Raw genomic sequence first — 15,750 nt, 5'->3', positions numbered from 1 at the left:
TTCCTGTCCATGGAACCCTGGGTTTGCTGTCCAGGAATGCAGCAAAGGAACGATTTTCCCTGGAAACGGATGCCTGCTCCTATCAGTCCGACTTGCTTTCAAGGTTACATTCTCTCAAGGACAACATCTCACTACCAGCTTCACTGTGCTCAGTTCCTTTATTCGCATGTGATCACATCAGATCAGATCTTCCAATACAGTTCAGTCATTTTTACCGTTCGCGATTCGGTCTCGCGCTGCCAATAATCCACGCTTCCAAGAAAGATTAACAAAACGCCCATTTTTCCCAAACTTATGTAGCTAATTTAGCAGGACGATGTAACATTTAAAAACTATAAACGTTTGTCACAGTTACCGACGGTACTACATGTGCCCATCCGGGGAACGACGACACAAAGCGCCTAAATTCGTCTGTAAAGTGTTCGTGGTACTCCCAAAAGTTGGACGTGACGCTGATATCCACCAAAGGCGCATTCATCGAGTCTGCCGGGTTGCTGGTAGCTTCCAGTTCAAGCATCAATGTCATCGGTTCTCCCGCGAGTCCGTGGGTGATCAGTACGAAGTACGCCTTATGTTTGCCAGCTGCAAGCTGTGCCGGCACATCCGACGTAAGATTCCAGTCGTGTAAGGTTACGTTGCGCCTCGGACGTACCAGAAGCGAGGATTGAAAGCTTCCCTTCAAGCTGAACGCTAGCTTTATCCGGGAGCTGTTGGAAGTGCGCTGGACCAGCTGCCAGCCATTCAGCGATAGCTGCACCATGTCCGGTGTGTTTGGACGGTTTTGGATTTGGGGTGACCATAGCGAATCAAATCGCACTGCCGACACGGGCATGCCACAGAAGATTTCCGTTTTGCATTCGGGCAAATGGGTTGGATCGAGTGCACTGCTTCCCGTACCGTTTCCGTACCGTGCTTCCAGCACCGCACGCACCGTACGCTCGTTGTGACGATCCCACAGCCGAAACAGGTAGCCAGCGTCGGTGAAACGTACCGTTTGCGTATCGTTCGGTTGGAAAAATTGACGCACCGTATGCTGAGCCAGTATGCGCTGCACCTTGGGCGCGTCCGCAGGCGTAGCGCCGGGTGCAGTGTAAGGGAATCCGACCGGAGTAACTGTGGCCAGTGTTAACGTGACTAGAAAGAGCGCGAAAAGCGTGCCGATTGTACGGTACGGTTTGCGCAGCAGGTTGACGAGTGGCACAAGGAAGCTAGTGGCAAAAATGGTACAGGCCGCCGCGACAGTGCTGATGATGAGATCTGGATTTTCGGTCGCTCCTGAACGGCCCGAGATGGGTATGAAGATGTTGCTAAAGATGTGATAGAACTGTGTGGTCCAGAGAAGGGCGACGCACTGCACGATTAGGTAAATGGTGAGCCAGTAGCCGGATGGGAACGATTGTAGCTTTAGTACGGTGATTAGCACAGTGCTCAAGAGAGACAGCGTGAGCAGTACGACGATAATGTAAGCCGATCGAAGTCCGTACGCAGTAGCACCAAGGGTGATCAGCGACCAAAACAGTGATACGCCGGTAATTCGAGCCTGAACCGTCAGTGTTAGGGACAGGACGGTCTGCAAAATGTACGGTGAGAATAAGAAAGGTGCAATCATTCTTTTACGTGAAGCTTACCTTCGATTTGCTGAATAGTCTGTGGAATTCGCGGTGAACAACGAACAGCAACACCAACGATGGTACGCAATACAGGCCGATTACAAGCCAGCTCGATGAATACCACGACATCGAACGATCCGCGGCGTAATCCAGTGCGAAAGCGGTGGCAAGATTCACCCCTATTGCTGCCCCAGCACCGACCAACGTAGCCACACATCCATGCAGCATTTCCAATCCCATCGAGCGCCAGTTACGCCAACCGACGCAGGAAAGAACGCTCCAGCAGCCAGCCAGTAGCGCAACTATCGATACGATCACATTAAGCACCGTGCCCTCGATCGCCGAGTACGAGATGAAAAATATGCCCAAGAAATCAAAAAACACCATCGTTCCCTCGGACGGTTCGCCTACACTGCGGGCCAGCTGGTCACCGTTGGCAAGGAGTCGTACCAAGGAAAGAACGTTATCGCCCGTACGCTGTAAAACGGCCGGCGAAAGGTACTTCACCGAATCGTACCGCGTATGGTACCGGTAGCCGTTAAAGATGTGCGCAAAGTCCAGCCCCGGTATGTGGCCAAAGTCGCGAAAGATGCGAAAATCCGTATCGGACGGTATTAAGCCGGATTGAAAGATCTCCTCACCGATTGCCTGGCCAAATGGATGCCGAACGGCTCGCGAGTACGCTTCTATCAGCCACGGATGCTTGGGGCCACTCTGAAACAGCAGCTCCTTACCACCGGATCCGGCCGATTCGAGGTTCAGGAAGGCACGTACCTGTTGTGCCCACCGGTGCCCGGTAATGAAACCGTGTGAAGCCTGCAGTGGCGTTTCTTCGGCCCCATTAAACAGAAACACGACCGGATGACGGTTGCGTTCCGGCGCGCGTGACAGAACGCGCAAAAGCTCCAACATGACCGCACAACTGCCACAATCATCGCTCGCACCCGGACTGCTCGCAACGGAATCGAAATGGCAGTTCAACATCAACGCATGCTGATCCTCCCGACCGGCAAGCTTCACGATCAAATTCTGCACCCGCCGGTACACGCTTGTCAACTGGCTGCCGAAAAAATTGATCCCATACTGGCCCGACACTATCTGCTTCTCGTACAGCACTTCCTGGGCAGGGTGGCGCGATGCGTTCAGCTGGGCAAACTCCTGCTCCAGCAGCTGGACGGCCAATTCTTCGTTGGCTCGCGAACCGGTCGGTTTTGGGCCGAGTGCATCGAGACGCGTGAGACTATCCCACGCTCGGGCACCATTGAACGCGAACGGATGGCTGGCCAGATCGGCTTCGGTGAGGGCCGGGGGTAGGTAGAAGAAGGACAGATAACTTCCCGTGCCGCAGAACGCTACCAGGCCAATCAGCAGGAGACCACCGTACCAGGGTAAACGATGAATGTTGGGATCGTAGTTGGACTCTTTCGATTTCATCTTGCGAACTGATGCAGATGAAGACGGTAGCAACTGCTCCATCGAGTAAAGGAGCTTTTAATTGTCTTTTGCCACAATTTCACTCCAATGAAAACAACTAACAGTGCGTAGCAAATTACTCGACGAAACTATGCTGTTGCCTGCTGCTAATGACAGCCGGTTTGTTTACTTCGGCTGCAAATATGACAGCTAGCGAGATTGCGCTTTGAGCGTGTGTGCGTGAGCTTGCAAACGGAATGCTTTCCCGAGTGGTAAAATGTACCATAAGGATTAGGTTAAAATGTTTTCACCTAAATCTCCATAAGCGTTATGCAATCGCGGATCGTTTGGTATAGTTTACATGACGTGGACTTGGTTAAACTTTCTTTCGTAATCCTAACAAAGCACATATTTGAATCGTATTCGAGTCAAATTAAGGCTGGGTTAACTTCATTTATGTATCCTGTAAAGGAACTGCCTATTGTTCCAACGATTCAATGCCGGGGAATGCCCACATTTGAGGTCATTCAAAATTTCTTTAGTAAGCGGTAATGTTCACAACGGCTACCGATGGTATAACGTGTGCCCATTCCGGAAACTGTTCGATAAGCTTTCGGAAGTCATCCGTATGCTTGCTAGCGTACTCCCAGTACGTGTTGACCCAACTCACATCGAACAGCTTTCCGTCGTCACCGTCCTCCTCCCTTGGCACATTATCCGGATCGTACTCAAAATTAAATGACACCGTCCATGGTGCTTCGTCTGCCAAACCGTACGTTATAAGCACAAAGTGGGCCTGCTCACCGTTGAATTCGATCGTGCCTGGCACACTGTCCATCAGGCTCCATGCCACTAGCCGGACACCTGGCTTGGGAGCAATAATAAGCGCCGACTGGACGCAGGTTTGAAAGCGGTGGCTTATGTTAAAGCTGTACTGACGAACTGTGCTGGATCGTTGCTTAATCGTTAACAGCTCAAAGGTTGGCAGAGTGTGATGCTCTAGGGCAGGAGGTGTACCCTCTATCCAGTAGTTACTAATCCGTTAGGAGAAAGAGAGATGGAAAAAAAATCAATCATTGCAACTAGAGCTACAAGTCACTGTATCACACTCACTCGAATCGAATCTGATGCCAGATAGAATAGAACGGTACGCCACAGAAGAGCATGGTGCGGCAGGTTTCCATTTGCCGCATTGGGACAGCTTCGGATGGTTTAGCAACGCCACGAATTACACGCAGCGCATTTCGGTCCATTTCGCGAAACAAAAACCCGGACCGTTGCAGCACAGTTCCGGCATTATCGTGCGCCACTTGAAGTGTGTGCTAGTGAAGGGGTAGAAAGAAAGGTATTTAACTGTCTCTCCTAAACAAATCAGGGCAGATAGCACCTACGGTAACGTAATGTCGCTGTACAGACGGTTCTCCATTGCTTTCATCCCGGTACGGGAATCCGACCTGTGTGCAGCATCCCAGCAGGAACGCAATCATCGCAAACACAGTCAATCGGGCCGTCAGCTCGGACGTTTGCTTAAGCAGTCCGACCAAAGGGACCAGGTAACTGACGCACAGAAGACCACCGCATGCCACCAGCAGTGCAACCAGATACTCGGGGTTCGTACCGGCCCCCATTCGTCCCGTGATCGGTACAAACAGCTTTAACAGCAGATGGTAAAAGTTGGTCGCCCAAAGCAAGGTGGGTACCTGGAAGGCTAGATGAAGTGCAAGCCACCGCCGTGGCTGATGCTGATAGCCGAGTACCGAGGTTAGCATGGTGGACAGTAGTGAGAGTAGCTGAATTACTACGAAGATGTACGCGCTGCGTATGTTGGCCAGAGTGAGCGGGATTATAAGCAGCGTCCAGAAGAGGTTGACTCCGACAAGCCGTGCACGAACAGTTTGCGTGAGGTTAAGCACCGACTGGAAGGCAGAAAAGCAACGAATTCAAATCGGTTTCGTACTCCCGAAGTTAAGGACATTGGAAGAGTTCTCCCAAAATTGCGTACCTTCTTATCAGCAAACCAATGGCCGCACAGACGATGGGCGAAACAGTGCACCAGGATAACGGGACACCCATACAGCCCGAGGATGAGATATGGCGTCGAGAACCACGACATGGCCCGTCCGATTGCATCCAACCGGTTGGCGATGATTAACACGACCAGCACGCTTGCCACTGTCCCACAAACCGTTCCCAGCAATCCAACGAACGTCTGCTTGAAGATGTCACGTTCACCGACACGTCGAACCGGACGGCAGAGTTCCATCAGCGGCAGCAGCAAAGACAGCACGGCAAGCGTAACGTTTATTATCCGCGCTGCACTGAGACTGTAGTGCACGAAGAACAGACCTAGCACGTCGAAGAAAACGCTGTATCCTTCGGCCAGATTCGTGTCAGTGGCTACCCGGCTCAACTCATCGCCATTTGCCAGTTCACGCGTAAGAGCCAAGATGTTGTCCCCGGTGCGCTGCAACACTGGGAGCGTCAGGTAGTCAATGGTATCGTAACGTGTATGGTACCGGTATCCGTTGATCGTGTGCGCAAAGTCCATCCCCGGCACGTTACCAAAGTCGCGAAAGATGCGAAAATCCGTATCGGACGGTATGATCCCCGATTGGAAGATCTCTTCCGAGACGGTTTGTGCTGCCGGATGCCGAACGGCTCGTCCGTATGCCTCGATCAACCATGGATGCTGTGGGCCGGCCTGGAACAGCTGCTCCTTCCCACCGGACCCGGCCGATTCCAGGTTCAGAAAGGCACGCACCTCCCCGGCCCACCGGTGCTGGCTTACGAATCCGTGCGCTGCCTGCAGTGGCGTTTCTTCCGCCCCGTTAAACAGAAACACGATCGAATGACGGGTCCGTACGGGCGCGCGTGACAAAACGCGCAATATCTCCAGCATAACCGCACAGCTACCACCATCATCGCTCGCACCCGGGCTGCTGGCCACCGTATCGTAATGGCAGTTTAGCATCAGCGCTCCGCCATCGCCATCCCGCCCTGCCAACCTCACCACAAGGTTCTGTGCGTTCCGGTACACGCTCGTTAGCGGATTGCTGAGAAACGCGATCGGGTACGCACCGGAAATGGTTTGATGCGATGTCTCCACCAGCTGGGTGGCGTGTGCGGTCGCCTGTACCTTGGCAATTTCTCGCCGAATGTAATCGGCTGCCCCGAGTTCGTTTGCCTCCGAACCGGTTGGCTTGGGGCCAAAATCGTTCAGCACCTGCAGATTGTCCCAGGCTCGCTCGGCAATGAATGCAGTTGGGTGGAGATGCAGGTCAGCTGCCGTCAGTGCTTCCGGCAGGTAGGTGCACAGATAGCTGGAAACGGTACCGCAAAACAGTAGCAATACAATCCCCAGAATCCCGTGCTGTGCTTCGAGCTGATGAAGATTTACTGCATCCTCGCGTGTCGGAGAATGGTCCTCCGCGGCTTTTACTTTCACTTTCGACCGGACCTTAGTGCTGCCACCGGCCATGTTCACTCTTGTGCTACTGGCGATCGTCAACGTTTAGCTGGACTGGGGCGTTCTAAACGAGATAGGAGACGGCCGGGTATCATCTTACGAGTCGTTCACGAGATAAATTTGATGAACGATTGCACATACACCGGTGGTAGTGGTGATGATGGTGGCCAGTTATAGCAGCTTATCAGTGGCGTCTACTGCCGCTTCAACGTTATCTTACTTACCACGATTGCCTTGCCTTCCCCATGGACTCCTCCACCCCGTGTGTGTCTACTATCACCTTGATCTGTTCCCGTTCCCGGGACACTAGGCTACGCGTTGCCTAATCGCTCGTTCCCGTGCAGCGAGACGCGACGACAATTAAGCTGTTGTTGTTGTGCTGCTACAAGCTTCAATATCTATACCGAACTGCCAGCAGTTCACGGGTATTACAGCTCTACCGCGCGCACTGTACGATAATACGACGGTTCGTCCGTCCGTCCGACCGGCATTGCAATGATGCGCCCATACTCTGTTTGTGTATTGGTCTAAGAATAGCGTCCGTACCGGAGGTTTAGAACCGGTCCCGGGTTGGCTTGTGTGTTTGCTTCCTGAGCATGGAAATGTAATGCTGCTGTTGTTTTGCACTCGATAAAATTCCAGTTTTGCAAGATGACATAATTGCATGCATAATGGAAGTGCATGGAAATGATGTTTAATGCAAGCCTGTGATTTTAAATGGTTTGTTTACAATATCGAATGCCCAGCGATTTGTTATTGAACGGGTGCGAGTAGAACAAGGCCAGATCGTTTCGGTTTTGTTTACCTGGCGAGCTGTTCCACATTCCTAATTATCCATATGAATCTGTACTATCTTATCTATTTTCTTATTAGTTTATGCTAACAGTGTAGCAAGATTAGTAAATTACGTTTAGCACATCACGCTAAAACGTGGTTGAGAAAATGAAATTGTTCTAAATCCTTCGTTGATATTTCTTCGTTGCTAAAATACATTTTTTTGTTGTTGCTTGGAGTTGTAAGATCAATACAATAAAATATGCAAAACATTTCCATACGGCCTGAGGTAAGAAAACGAACACTTTCGCTTCGTCGATAAAGCTCACACGAGCTTTGTCGGTGTCGGTGGCGCCCTCTGTAGGTGGGTGCGATAACTACTTTCAATTTAACTGATCACAGCAAGCGTGTTTATGAATGGAGAAATTCCGAACAAAATCGCTACACTTCATTGATGCGTTCGTTGGACAGAACTGATAAAAATTCACACAATTCTATAATTACTAATAATGAAATAGGACTTTTTACACCACTCTGAAACAACTTTTCGGCAAAGGAAGAAAAGGCCAAAGGAAGAAAATGCCCGGACTTCACACGGGTAGGAACAGGGTTCAAGACTCGTCCAGACCGCCTTCTCGCACGCAGGACTGACTACATTACTGAGGGTAAAGTCAGGGTTTTCCCACTAGGGTGAGAATGTCTGGCTGGCTTAAGCTTCACCATTAGATACAAAAGAAAAAAATCTAACGGGTTATTGGAGCAGTACTGCTAAACGGGACTACACATCTTCTGGTCGATGCAGCACAAGACTCGGTCCAGAGCTGCATTCGTGCAACCAAAGTTACATCCGCTCTCCGACAGGTTATTCTACACCTGATCCAACTAACGAGCTCGTCGTGCGTCTCTACGCCTCGTGTCGAAATGGTCGCTAATGTGCTCTTTCCTGGTGAGACATGAGTGTGGCGTGATGACATCCTCATCACGTGCCCCAGCCATCGAATCCTTTCGGTTAAGGCCCCCGTCAAGATATCTGCACCAGCAAACACCTCGACTATGCGCCTTCGCAATTCGGTGCTTACGTTGTTATCCGATGTTATACGACTTACGATCGTACCAAGGCAGTAGAACTCCTCTACCACCTCGCGACCGTCGCCGTTTCCCACGGCGATCTGATCTTTGGCTCGTTGCATTGATCCTCGATCCAATCCGATAGGCCTTGCGTTTCAGCCGAGCATACGCTTCTCATGACAAATTAGTTGTCCGTCTGATCATGTCGATGTCATCCGCGAATCTAAGGAATTGAAGAGGTTGGATGAAAATCGTGGCCCCGATATCGAAGCGCCAGGTTTCGCAGGACACCTTCCAGAACAATGTTGAACATAAGTTAGCATGTAACATATAATAACTCATATCATTGAATTATAGTTGAGCTTTCTTGTCATCCCCATTGGATTTAAAACATAAATTCTACGTTACGCACTTACATTCACTGCCTGTTCCGTCAGTGAGGTGCAGTACATTTATTTAGACTGGATGTTGCGGTACACTAACCATTACACAGTTTTGTTACTTATACACCGATTAGTTACTTAATTTTGCTTCGAAAAAAAAAACTATTGCCACACGCTTTCGATAACGAATCTCTCACTTCCTATCTCCGGTGTTGGACCAGGTCCTCTGACTCACCGATAACTAGGGGCCTCGTTATCGTTGCATCTAACAAGGGACAAAAAAGGCCAGCTGTATATACCCACAAAACGGTATGTGCGGAATGCAGATACAGATTTAACCGTCGATTGAGCACATATTGTAATTTAGATTTTCCTTTTCGTTTTTCCTTCACTCACTTGAAGCAGGTTTCATTGTGTGATCGTGGTACAAGTGATAGGCCCTACACCGAATTTTATCGTTCAACACTACACATTAACCGTCGATCAAATCATTACGATATGGGAGTAGATGGCGTAATTGTTGTAGTACTTTCAGTTGAAATAGCTGTAGCAGTTGTGGTGTCTGGCGGGGCTACCGACGTGGATGACAGGATTTTGGCCAGCTCTGCCCGGCATTCGTCCAAATCGTTTGCGTTATTATTGTTTGACACCGCTAACGCTATCACAGTGATCACGAACGCGAACAGGGCCACACTCAGAAAGGTGACCAGCTTATTGTTCATTATGAGGTCTGGTGCGACACGGTTGTATCAGGTTGCAGCAACGCAAAAGAAAAGAAAAAAAAAGAACACGTTATCACCGTGCGAGATTGGAAGCAACGGAACTGCACAAAAAAAAAACACCCCCCTGTTAATCCGTGTTCCCGCACAGGAATCGCCAAACTTACCACCGAGATTACGCATGATTTCGCTGCAGCCCATGATGAATGGTGGAAGTTATTTAACTCGTTTTTTTGCGGTATAATTCTTTCGCGCTTCCGCTTGACACTATTCTCGTTGCGCTTACTGCGTTGTGTGGGAGGGGTTTCCGTACTTGCGTGGACTTGCTTCCCGGCAGAGGTTACACGTACGACTGGGGCAGTCGCCTTAGCGCAATCTGCCGGCCCTACAGGTGTACTGCTGCGTGCTATCACGCGCGTTATAGCACAACTGATAAGACATACCTATCTGCCCACCGAAGATAAGAGCGATTTCACTGATCGATCCGGTACGATGCGTGTGGTGGGAACCTGGAAAATGGGATTTTGGTTGATGTTGCTTCTGCTGGTTCTACATCTGGATGCCCCCGTACCCCATTGTAGCTGGATGTGATTAGAATTTTGTACGAAAGCATTGCTTAACCCGGTTTGCTTGAAAGCTGCTAGGTCTAGCGTTCGTGCTGCCCGTCAACCGTAGTGTAATAATGTGGCGATATGGAGTATGGAGTATACCTTGACCTGGTTCTACATGCTGAGCACTCATGTCTTATGAGTCATGCAACGGGGCTAGATACTACGCTGGTGGTACCGAGCTATTGGTAGAAGAAAATAGTCCCGACAAAAAGATAACGCACCGCGTTCAATTGACTTGCCGCCCGCTTAATTAAACAAGCCAATATCCCGCCAACCGCTTCCTGTATATGGTCCTGGACGACATGCTAAAAAATACTTACTCACTCCGATACTTTAACACATCACTTTGCTGTGATTCGGTGCTGTTGTAACATAATTATTTGCCACCATTTAAATGATCATGCAATATGGGCCACTTTTGTGATTAGGATCGTCAAAACTACAATGTTTTTATGCAATAAACAAGATAACTAACAATAACTAACAACTAACACGCCGGTACAAATAGCGTTTTCCACATCATGTAACAAATGTACAGTGTTTACCGCGCCACAATGACGCTGTCATAAGCACTACCGTCGTCCTCTTATCAACAAGAATCGGCGTGTCGGTCGGGCAAGTGTCACGGCAGTCAACATTTTTGTTAGTAATTTTTTTAATCTTTTAGTATTATGTTTTTTAAGCGAATAGTATTGGCTGGTACGATGACGGTGGTTCTTTCGAGAGCGTCGTCATACACTGCCACCACTTGCTATAGCTGCGCCTCCAATTTTGCGCTATATCGCGTTGATATTTAAATAATTATCCTCCTAACTTTGTCTTTTTTTTATTTCATTACAATCGTTTGGTTCTAAATCTCTAGTAAAAACTAGTAAATCTTAAGGAAAATAAGTTACATATTTAACGGGGTTGACTTACATATACGAGCATTATTCGGCCCAGAATAAAAAAAGGGTTGCAAACAATTTTACTGTGAATAATGATTCAAAGCATTTTGAGTTGCCCAACCTATATGGCTTAAGCAATTAATGTATGGAATGAGCTAAACTGGACCAAGATACGACCATACCTCTGACCGGTAGCATTTAAACCGTCAAAACAAGCCATTTTTATGGATAAGTATTACAGATTTAACAGCTCTTTTGATTCTGATGACCTATTATAATGGGAACGTCATTTAATTGATGAACTATTATGGAAACGTTTAGGATTTAAATCTGTTAGAAAAATCTAAATCCTAAAAATTTTCTATAAATAGTGATATCAGTTCCGTAGTTATCAACAGGTACATCTAGCACAAGGTCGAATTGCCCAGAACTGCTTCAATCGCTCTTGAATCTGACTCAGCTTTGGATATGTTTACCCGTACATGGAACAGTCTAGACATCAACGCCCGATTACCCACTTTAAAAAAGGGTTAACAAAAATGTAATCACCACAAATCAACGGGCTCATCAAGGTAGAAGATTTCCTAAATTCATAAAACACACACCAACTCAGCCCAGTCCGATGCAACAAAATGAGGCTCAACAATTGGGGTTCAATTATGTGTTGTTGCCCAGCTACGGATAGCGCTATGGGATCGGTACGAACCCGTGTTCCCATTCCAGGCACAGACACTTAACCCGGAAACGGAGCACCTAAAATCAAACACCACTTTTCAGCCGTCTGCACATTTACCTCTGCGCTCAAGAAATTGTTCGCCGGTCCGTAGGTTCGGATCGAATTGAGAGAACGGTACGCGGTACGTTTATTGTTTGTACTGGCTTAGAGCCATGCTATGCATTAAATCTATCGTTCTTTGTTACGTTCGTATCGTGTCTAACGTTTTCTAGTTGCATAAATATAGTCGGCAGCGCCGAATTGCTGTCGCCTAGTTGACCCATCCGCTCGGTCGTCCCTCGGCCAGGTAAGCGAACCCTTCGCTCGACGGTTCGTACCGCCGGTCGGGCAGATCCTTCACGTACACGTCCCGGTCCTTTTTGGTAAAGTTTTTGAACGCACCCAGCAGCAGCAGAAAGATGGCCAGCTTGCCCGCCATCAGCGACTTGAGCAGGAACAGTTTGACCGCAGTCAGCATGAAAGGTATGACGGCGGACTGGATCAGGAAGGGTAGGATGAACAGTGGGAGCACATAGCGCAGCATCTTCTTGCCACCGATACCACCGCCCGATTCACGCCCTGAGAGATAGTGAAGAGCCAACCAAGGAGTGTTAAGGCGATACTATGTTACTTTCCCCAAGTTTCCAAAGTCCCTAAAAAGCCTCACTTACCGGTATTCAGCATATCACGCACAATGTCCTGATTTAGCTTCACCTTCACGATGTTGTTGGGCTCGTCGATGGTCATGTTTAGCACCGGCGGGAAGGTGTACGTCTTCGTCCGTTCGGTAGGCTTTTTCGTTCTGGACCGTAACAACTCATCCGCTTCGTCTCGCTTCTCATCCGTCACACGCTCTTCAACCTCGGCCAGGATGTTCTCGATCAGATCGTACTGCTTACCCTGCTGATCATCTTGCACTCCATCCCATCCCAGTGGATCATCATCGTCATCATCATCCTCATCATCATCGTCATCCTGTACGGTAGCGTCGTCTATTTGTATTTCCTCCGGACTATGCTCGAACCCGAGCGGAACGGCACGGACATCAGCGTCCTGTGGCGCAGGCGTTGCACTGTTCTCGGTCAGCTTTTCTGGAGCGACCGAACCCACAACGGTACCGTATTTGCTACGCACCCGGCTACTAAAAACGGTCGCAGGCTTAGGTTTAAGCTCTTCCGTCGCTTTCACGGTAGAGTGCGGTGGTTCGGTAAGCGATGCTCCATTATTTGGGTCCTCCAGCGCTGAACCCGTCGCCGCATCACTCGCTTCCGGAGGCTTCGCATTTGGTGGATCTTCAAGCCGGGCAGCTTTAAGCATCTGTGCCTGCACGGCGACACTTTTCGTCTGCCACGATTTGCGCATCTCGCCGCGGATAAGCAATGGGCAGGCGGTTATCATGAGCAGCATTAAAGCCGTCTCGCACCGTCTTAATTTCCGTCTCGTGTCCATGTCTGGTAATGAGTTGATAAGTGGCCGCAAAAACACACACACGCACACACCAGGAGAATATAACACCGCACCGAAGAGCAAACCACAAAACCAGCCGATCGTTTTCTGATTTCTGATCAGCACAGCAAACACACTAAGTACGGCAGGGCGTCGGAACACTGGTATCTCCAAGATTCTACACCTATCTCGACTGCTGAACTTCACTCGACGGAATGGCGAAAACCGTTGCTCGACGGATGATTATATTTTATTGAAAATCTTGCAGGCTGCAATTTTCCCATCTCCTTTCCATGGTTGGCCCATCTTTCACGATCACTTGCTTTCGCTCTCTCTCTCTCTCTCTTGCTCTCGCCGGCGGGACACACTGTACGCTTGAACGCGTACGAGGTGGGTACGAGTTCCAACATTTCCTTCCCACCGTTCGTACGAGCTGTTCCACCAGCCAGGCCAGGCAGCCAGTTTTTCCGACCCAATCCAAAGCTCTCGTTCGCTCTTCTTTACCCAGAGACCGAAATGTCGCACACGACAGCGAGCACGCAGCAGCAGCAGCAGCTGGCAAAACTGGCTCCAGAAAGCATACTTTGCTTCTTGTGAATCCTCCCTGCGAGTATGCAGGGCCACCCTTCTTCCCATTTCATTTCAAGCGCCAACCATGATCGTTGTTATCATTTTATGATAATTTGCCCACTTTGCGTGTGCGTTAATTTGTGAGACGAAAGTGAAATGCGTACCGTGTCATTTCCCGTCGCTTCGGTTGGAGAAAACGGTGCGGTGCATTGCCCCTGTTCTGGGAAGGGTTGCGGAAAATGTACGAAAAGACGAATGTTCCACCAATACAGCTTCGCGTATGAAATCTCGAAGGTGCAACACCACGTACAGTGGGACATTCGGACACGCGCCGACCGACGCAAACTAGGTCCGCGCTCGTTCCAGATCTAGATCAGGTTCCCTTTTCTGGCGATCCTAGTCACCACTACCGGTGGCCAGTATCGTGACATTGGAGCTCACGGAACAATTAAATGGTGCAGCGTGCCTTGCGAATGCGATGCGACACAAAGTAATGGAAAAGGGTGGTACTCGGACGACCACGGAGAAGCGTTAAAAGCAACGATAATAAGACGCGAGACCAGAATTTTTAATTTCGGAGAAATTTATTGTCACGCGTTTTGACGGTGGTAAGATTCGCTTAATCGTGCGATCGATCGACGCGATCGTGCATTGTTTGGCCCACATTTGGCTGGGCTTCAAAGGTCTGTGAAATCGTGAATCGGTTCGCCATGGCACGCCGTATGGCAGAAATAAATAAATAAATTAATAGTTCATTACGCTTAAGCTAGGGCACTAAGAGGGGAGGACTTCCGGACGTCTTCTACCAATCCTTGTAGACGAGGGGAATGGGTGCGGGAGCGGGTGCACTGTAAGCCACCGGGACTGGTGGTGGCAGTGGGGCCGGGAAGCTTCTGGCAATTACTTGCGAGATGGTAAGCACCAGAAGAATTACCTGCAGGAAGCGAAGGAACGATTAGAATAATTTACCGAAATATCTAGCGATCGGGGCTAAGTGGGCATACTTACACCGACACCCAAACCCTTCATCGAGACCACGGTCAGGGCAGACAGCAGGGTGGTGATGACACCGACGACGAACGCGGCCGGAATCATGGCGAAGCTGATGCGCTTCAGGAAGTGATGTCCAAACGTGCGTCCCTCTGGAGAGAAAGCAACGGTGTCGTAACGTAAATTCTTTAGTGGCAAACTGGCTGCAGTTGGAGATCGTTCGAATCGGTGGACAAATTTAAAGTTCGCCTTGTATCAGGGCAAACAGAACGAGATTAAGCTTAATAACTGTGCAGAGTCACTGCTTCCGTTCCGTCACATCTGCAACGTCGATCGTAAAAGATTGCACTACGGTACACAATGAAGTGATAAATTCGTTCCACACCAAAGACAACGACGGATCGAGAGCCTGCAACCGAAGGCGCGATGCATTAACCCATTTCCAACTGGTTCGATGCAGGTCGGGTTTCATTCCTTAAGCCAAAAGCACTACAAAGCTAACTGCTCGATTCGAGCAGTACACTAACCAATCATATCGGCATCAAAACTGCTATCCGCACCGGTCGTTGCATCGGCCGCACAAGCAAGACTGCACACTGCACACAGCACCAGAGCACCAAACACGAGCGTACGATCGAATGAGGCCATTTTGCTAGAATTCGGTTGCGTTTGATTCTTGCGATTTTGGGCGCGATGAAAACCACTACCTCGTGAAGCACTACACTAAGCGAATGAACGACAAACGACGGACTGTGCCATCAAACATTCGGCAGATCGTATTTAAATCATTGACTGCGTTCGCACATGGTGGGTGTGTGGAGTCCGTTTGTCTCGCTTCCCCTGCCCAAAGCCGTTGGAGCGAAATTCCAAACTCCCAAAAATGTGGCGATGACAACTGCACGACTCCCCCATTGTATGCATGAGGGCATGCAGGGTGTTCGATTTCCCTTACACGCGGCCGTCATCACGGCGGTTATGAGGTTATGCTTCCTGCAATCCGTGCCGTCCGGTCCGCACATTTTCGATCGTCCATCCGCATAAGTTCTCCCCATTTTTGGAGGACGTTAGTGGTGTGTTTTGAAAGCACACACACACACA

General features: G+C 49.4%; 4 protein-coding genes across 7 annotated transcripts; all 4 read right to left on the bottom strand.

Moving 5' to 3' along the window:
• Nucleotides 1-139: 139 nt before the first annotated feature.
• On the bottom strand, nucleotides 140-3,304 carry LOC118506800 (endoplasmic reticulum metallopeptidase 1-like). The gene is made up of 2 exons (XM_036044433.1): nucleotides 1,629-3,304; nucleotides 140-1,570 (listed from the first exon to the last, which is right to left on the bottom strand). The coding sequence occupies exons 1-2, from the start codon at nucleotides 3,084-3,086 to the stop codon at nucleotides 326-328; spliced, it is 2,703 nt and encodes a 900-aa protein (XP_035900326.1). The 5' UTR covers nucleotides 3,087-3,304; the 3' UTR covers nucleotides 140-325.
• A 141-nt stretch (nucleotides 3,305-3,445) lies between these two features.
• Nucleotides 3,446-6,996, bottom strand: LOC118506799 (endoplasmic reticulum metallopeptidase 1-like). 3 transcript variants are annotated; one of them, XM_036044431.1, is made up of 5 exons: nucleotides 6,631-6,996; nucleotides 5,026-6,553; nucleotides 4,415-4,939; nucleotides 4,137-4,345; nucleotides 3,446-4,057 (listed from the first exon to the last, which is right to left on the bottom strand). In XM_036044431.1, exons 2-5 carry the CDS (start codon nucleotides 6,499-6,501, stop codon nucleotides 3,562-3,564), a joined length of 2,706 nt encoding a protein of 901 aa, XP_035900324.1. In that variant the 5' UTR covers nucleotides 6,502-6,553; nucleotides 6,631-6,996; the 3' UTR covers nucleotides 3,446-3,561. The 3 variants fall into 3 exon arrangements, with proteins under 3 accessions (XP_035900324.1, XP_035900323.1, XP_035900322.1); XM_036044430.1 differs by having other exon boundaries at nucleotides 5,026-6,584; nucleotides 6,714-6,996; XM_036044429.1 differs by having other exon boundaries at nucleotides 6,714-6,995.
• A 1,735-nt stretch (nucleotides 6,997-8,731) lies between these two features.
• Nucleotides 8,732-13,297, bottom strand: LOC118506797. Of its 2 annotated transcripts, XM_036044419.1 has the most exons (5): nucleotides 12,318-13,297; nucleotides 10,365-12,225; nucleotides 10,005-10,223; nucleotides 9,601-9,942; nucleotides 8,732-9,444 (listed from the first exon to the last, which is right to left on the bottom strand). In XM_036044419.1, exons 1-2 carry the CDS (start codon nucleotides 13,093-13,095, stop codon nucleotides 11,918-11,920), a joined length of 1,086 nt encoding a protein of 361 aa, XP_035900312.1. In that variant the 5' UTR covers nucleotides 13,096-13,297; the 3' UTR covers nucleotides 8,732-9,444; nucleotides 9,601-9,942; nucleotides 10,005-10,223; nucleotides 10,365-11,917. The 2 variants fall into 2 exon arrangements, with proteins under 2 accessions (XP_035900312.1, XP_035900313.1); XM_036044420.1 differs by lacking the exon at nucleotides 10,005-10,223.
• A 930-nt stretch (nucleotides 13,298-14,227) lies between these two features.
• On the bottom strand, nucleotides 14,228-15,390 carry LOC118506796 (protein apnoia). The gene is made up of 3 exons (XM_036044418.1): nucleotides 15,180-15,390; nucleotides 14,671-14,804; nucleotides 14,228-14,596 (listed from the first exon to the last, which is right to left on the bottom strand). Exons 1-3 carry the CDS (start codon nucleotides 15,298-15,300, stop codon nucleotides 14,465-14,467), a joined length of 387 nt encoding a protein of 128 aa, XP_035900311.1. The 5' UTR covers nucleotides 15,301-15,390; the 3' UTR covers nucleotides 14,228-14,464.
• Between the last annotated feature and the right edge of the window lie 360 nt (nucleotides 15,391-15,750).

Source organism: Anopheles stephensi, chromosome 2 (genome assembly GCF_013141755.1).
Source record: "Anopheles stephensi strain Indian chromosome 2, UCI_ANSTEP_V1.0, whole genome shotgun sequence".
Taxonomy (NCBI): Eukaryota; Metazoa; Arthropoda; class Insecta; order Diptera; family Culicidae; genus Anopheles; species Anopheles stephensi.
Note: the sequence above shows the minus strand (reverse complement) of the source record. Positions and strands in the feature narration are given on the sequence as shown.

What these genes read in the sequence shown, in the direction of transcription:
- LOC118506800 (XM_036044433.1), bottom strand. Translation starts at nt 3,086, where the DNA reads ATGGAGCAGTTGCTACCGTCTTCATCTGCATCAGTTCGCAAGATGAAA. An exon ending in GACTATTCAGCAAATCGAAG is followed by an intron (nt 1,571 to 1,628) that starts GTAAGCTTCACG and finishes TACATTTTGCAG; the next exon opens with ACCGTCCTGTCCCTAACACT.
- LOC118506799 (XM_036044431.1), bottom strand. Translation starts at nt 6,501, where the DNA reads ATGGCCGGTGGCAGCACTAAGGTCCGGTCGAAAGTGAAAGTAAAAGCC. An exon ending in ATTGGTTTGCTGATAAGAAG is followed by an intron (nt 4,940 to 5,025) that starts GTACGCAATTTT and finishes TCTGCCTTCCAG; the next exon opens with TCGGTGCTTAACCTCACGCA. An exon ending in TGGCATCAGATTCGATTCGA is followed by an intron (nt 4,058 to 4,136) that starts GTGAGTGTGATA and finishes CTAACGGATTAG; the next exon opens with TAACTACTGGATAGAGGGTA.
- LOC118506797 (XM_036044419.1), bottom strand. Translation starts at nt 13,095, where the DNA reads ATGGACACGAGACGGAAATTAAGACGGTGCGAGACGGCTTTAATGCTG. An exon ending in GCGTGATATGCTGAATACCG is followed by an intron (nt 12,226 to 12,317) that starts GTAAGTGAGGCT and finishes ACTATCTCTCAG; the next exon opens with GGCGTGAATCGGGCGGTGGT.
- LOC118506796 (XM_036044418.1), bottom strand. Translation starts at nt 15,300, where the DNA reads ATGGCCTCATTCGATCGTACGCTCGTGTTTGGTGCTCTGGTGCTGTGT. An exon ending in TTTTGATGCCGATATGATTG is followed by an intron (nt 14,805 to 15,179) that starts GTTAGTGTACTG and finishes CTTTCTCTCCAG; the next exon opens with AGGGACGCACGTTTGGACAT. An exon ending in TGAAGGGTTTGGGTGTCGGT is followed by an intron (nt 14,597 to 14,670) that starts GTAAGTATGCCC and finishes CGCTTCCTGCAG; the next exon opens with GTAATTCTTCTGGTGCTTAC.